A 1,967-nucleotide genomic window follows, 5' to 3' on the forward strand; every position below is an offset into this window, starting at 1 on the left:
CTAAACACAAAGGAAGATATTTGGAAAAATGTCAGTAACCAGACAGATTTCATCACACATTAACTGCCATAGTAGGGAAAATAAATACTATGGGAGTCAATGGGGGATGAGATCTGTTTGGTTACTGACATTCTTACAAATATCCTCCTTTGTATTTAGCAGAACAATGTTCAATCTGAGGGTATACATAATATATTTAAATAAGGAAGCAGCAGGTGTGAACATCTCACTGAACACAAACAGTGAAGCATCCTTGTTGCTGAAGTGAATGTCCGTCATCATTCAGATGTGTAACTGAGGTCACATGCCCCTCCCCTCCTGTTACAGATTCATTCATTTGGTTTTAAGAATCTAACATAACAGGTTCTTGCTCATGCTGAAGTCAACGCCACGATGCTAAAGTGTTGCCAGGGCGTTGTTATGCATTTTTTAGGTGTTTATTTTTTGGGTTGATAGGTGGTTGCTAAGTAAACCCTATAGTTTAGTGCCGCAAGAAAAGACTATTCAAAAAAAGACTTCAATGGTTTAATTGATATTGACAAAAAATATAAAAGCATAAAAACAAACAAAAGCATCATACGTGATATATAGAGTCAAATAAAAAGTGCGCACTATCCCAAATTGTGAAATAAATATGCAGTTATGAAAAGTGAAGGGAAACTGAAGGCAAGAAAAAAAAGTCTGATGCTGATGCTCAGCATTCTGTCATCTAAACTCTATTTAATGTTTTAATTCTGTAAGGTTTTCAATGAATTATTTTACTCTTCTCATAACTGGTTCTCACAGTTTGAAGGATAGAACAGAAAGTGAAAAAACTTTTAAAAGTGCTGCTGGTTCTCAGATCACAAAATCTCTCGTACAAACAGTGTCAGAAAAAAACTCTTCCAGTAAAACCATTACATATTTTTCAGCTTCTCAGTCTTTTTAAACAATTCAATCTCCGACAGAAACCTCTTTCCACATGCTTTTATTGTGATCATGCAATGTTTTTGTAAATACGTTTTCTTTTTTGTTAACACTTCGGAAATTATGTTCGTTGTGCTTTTATATTTTGAAGGTGTACGCGTGTTTCTTGCAGAGCAGTTTGTCCTTTTTGGAGAAGAACGTTTGACCCTCCAGACTGACACTGCACACCTTAAGACACAAAATATTCATCACTCGATATCAAACACACGCACAATAACACACACACACACACACACACACACACACACACACACACACACACACACACACACAGATTACAGTCATACACACTCATGACAATATAACGCGCACACACACAGGTGGACTTACGGTGCACACAAAGCAGGTGTCATGCCAGGTGAATCCAAGAGCTTCTAAAAACGAATCTCCCGCTTCGATTGGAAAATCACAACCTCGACAACCCGTCCCAAACAGACTGTAATAATCTACGCACACACAAATCAAACACACGTGAGGTTGGTTTCAGGGTTTGTGTGAGGGTCTGATTTGAAGACCCCATCGTGACAGAAAAGCGTGCGTGTACCTCTCTCGCAGTAGGGTTCTCCGTCCTCCAGGTGGAACGTGTTGTTTCTGATTGGCTGCTGGCAGTACGCACACAGGAAGCAGTACACGTGCCAGGTCTGCTTCAGAGCATTGATCACTTCCTGTGACACATCATGACATCATCACCTTAGCACACACGCACACACATCGTTAGTTAGTGATTGACAATATTTGACGTCTTCCTGACCCCCATGATTTTGTATCGGCAGCGAGCGCAGGTGGGCGCGAAGAACTCTTGGTAACAGTGCTGACAGTAAACACAGCCCTTCTCCTCCACAAAACCCAGTTCGCTGAGAGACACGCTGCAGCGCGCACACGTGAACTCCTCCGGATGCCACGACTTGCCCATCGCCACCAGAAACGGACCCCTGACAGACGGACGTTTGACTTTATTAACAATACAGTTCCGTGCAACGGCAGCTCGGTTGGAATTGTTT

At 41.3% G+C, this 1,967-nt stretch overlaps 1 protein-coding gene across 6 annotated transcripts in view; it reads right to left on the reverse strand.

The window, feature by feature from the left end:
* Window positions 1–204: 204 nt before the first annotated feature.
* pdlim5a (PDZ and LIM domain 5a) overlaps window positions 205–1,967 on the reverse strand; it is a 39,925-nt gene continuing 38,162 nt past the window's right edge. For 2 of the 6 annotated variants that reach the window (XM_057322875.1, XM_057322883.1), the window contains exons 11-14: window positions 1,718–1,898; window positions 1,511–1,631; window positions 1,297–1,412; window positions 205–1,134 (exon numbers count right to left, since the gene is read on the reverse strand). In XM_057322875.1, coding sequence (XP_057178858.1) covers window positions 1,045–1,134; window positions 1,297–1,412; window positions 1,511–1,631; window positions 1,718–1,898 — 508 coding nt within the window. In that variant the 3' untranslated portion in view covers window positions 205–1,044. The remainder of the gene's footprint in view (window positions 1,135–1,296; window positions 1,413–1,510; window positions 1,632–1,717; window positions 1,899–1,967) is intronic. The other 4 variants (XM_057322898.1, XM_057322891.1, XM_057322906.1 and 1 more) reach the window with 3 other exon arrangements.

Source organism: Triplophysa rosa, linkage group LG2 (assembly GCF_024868665.1).
Source record: "Triplophysa rosa linkage group LG2, Trosa_1v2, whole genome shotgun sequence".
In the NCBI taxonomy this organism is placed as follows: domain Eukaryota; kingdom Metazoa; phylum Chordata; class Actinopteri; order Cypriniformes; family Nemacheilidae; genus Triplophysa; species Triplophysa rosa.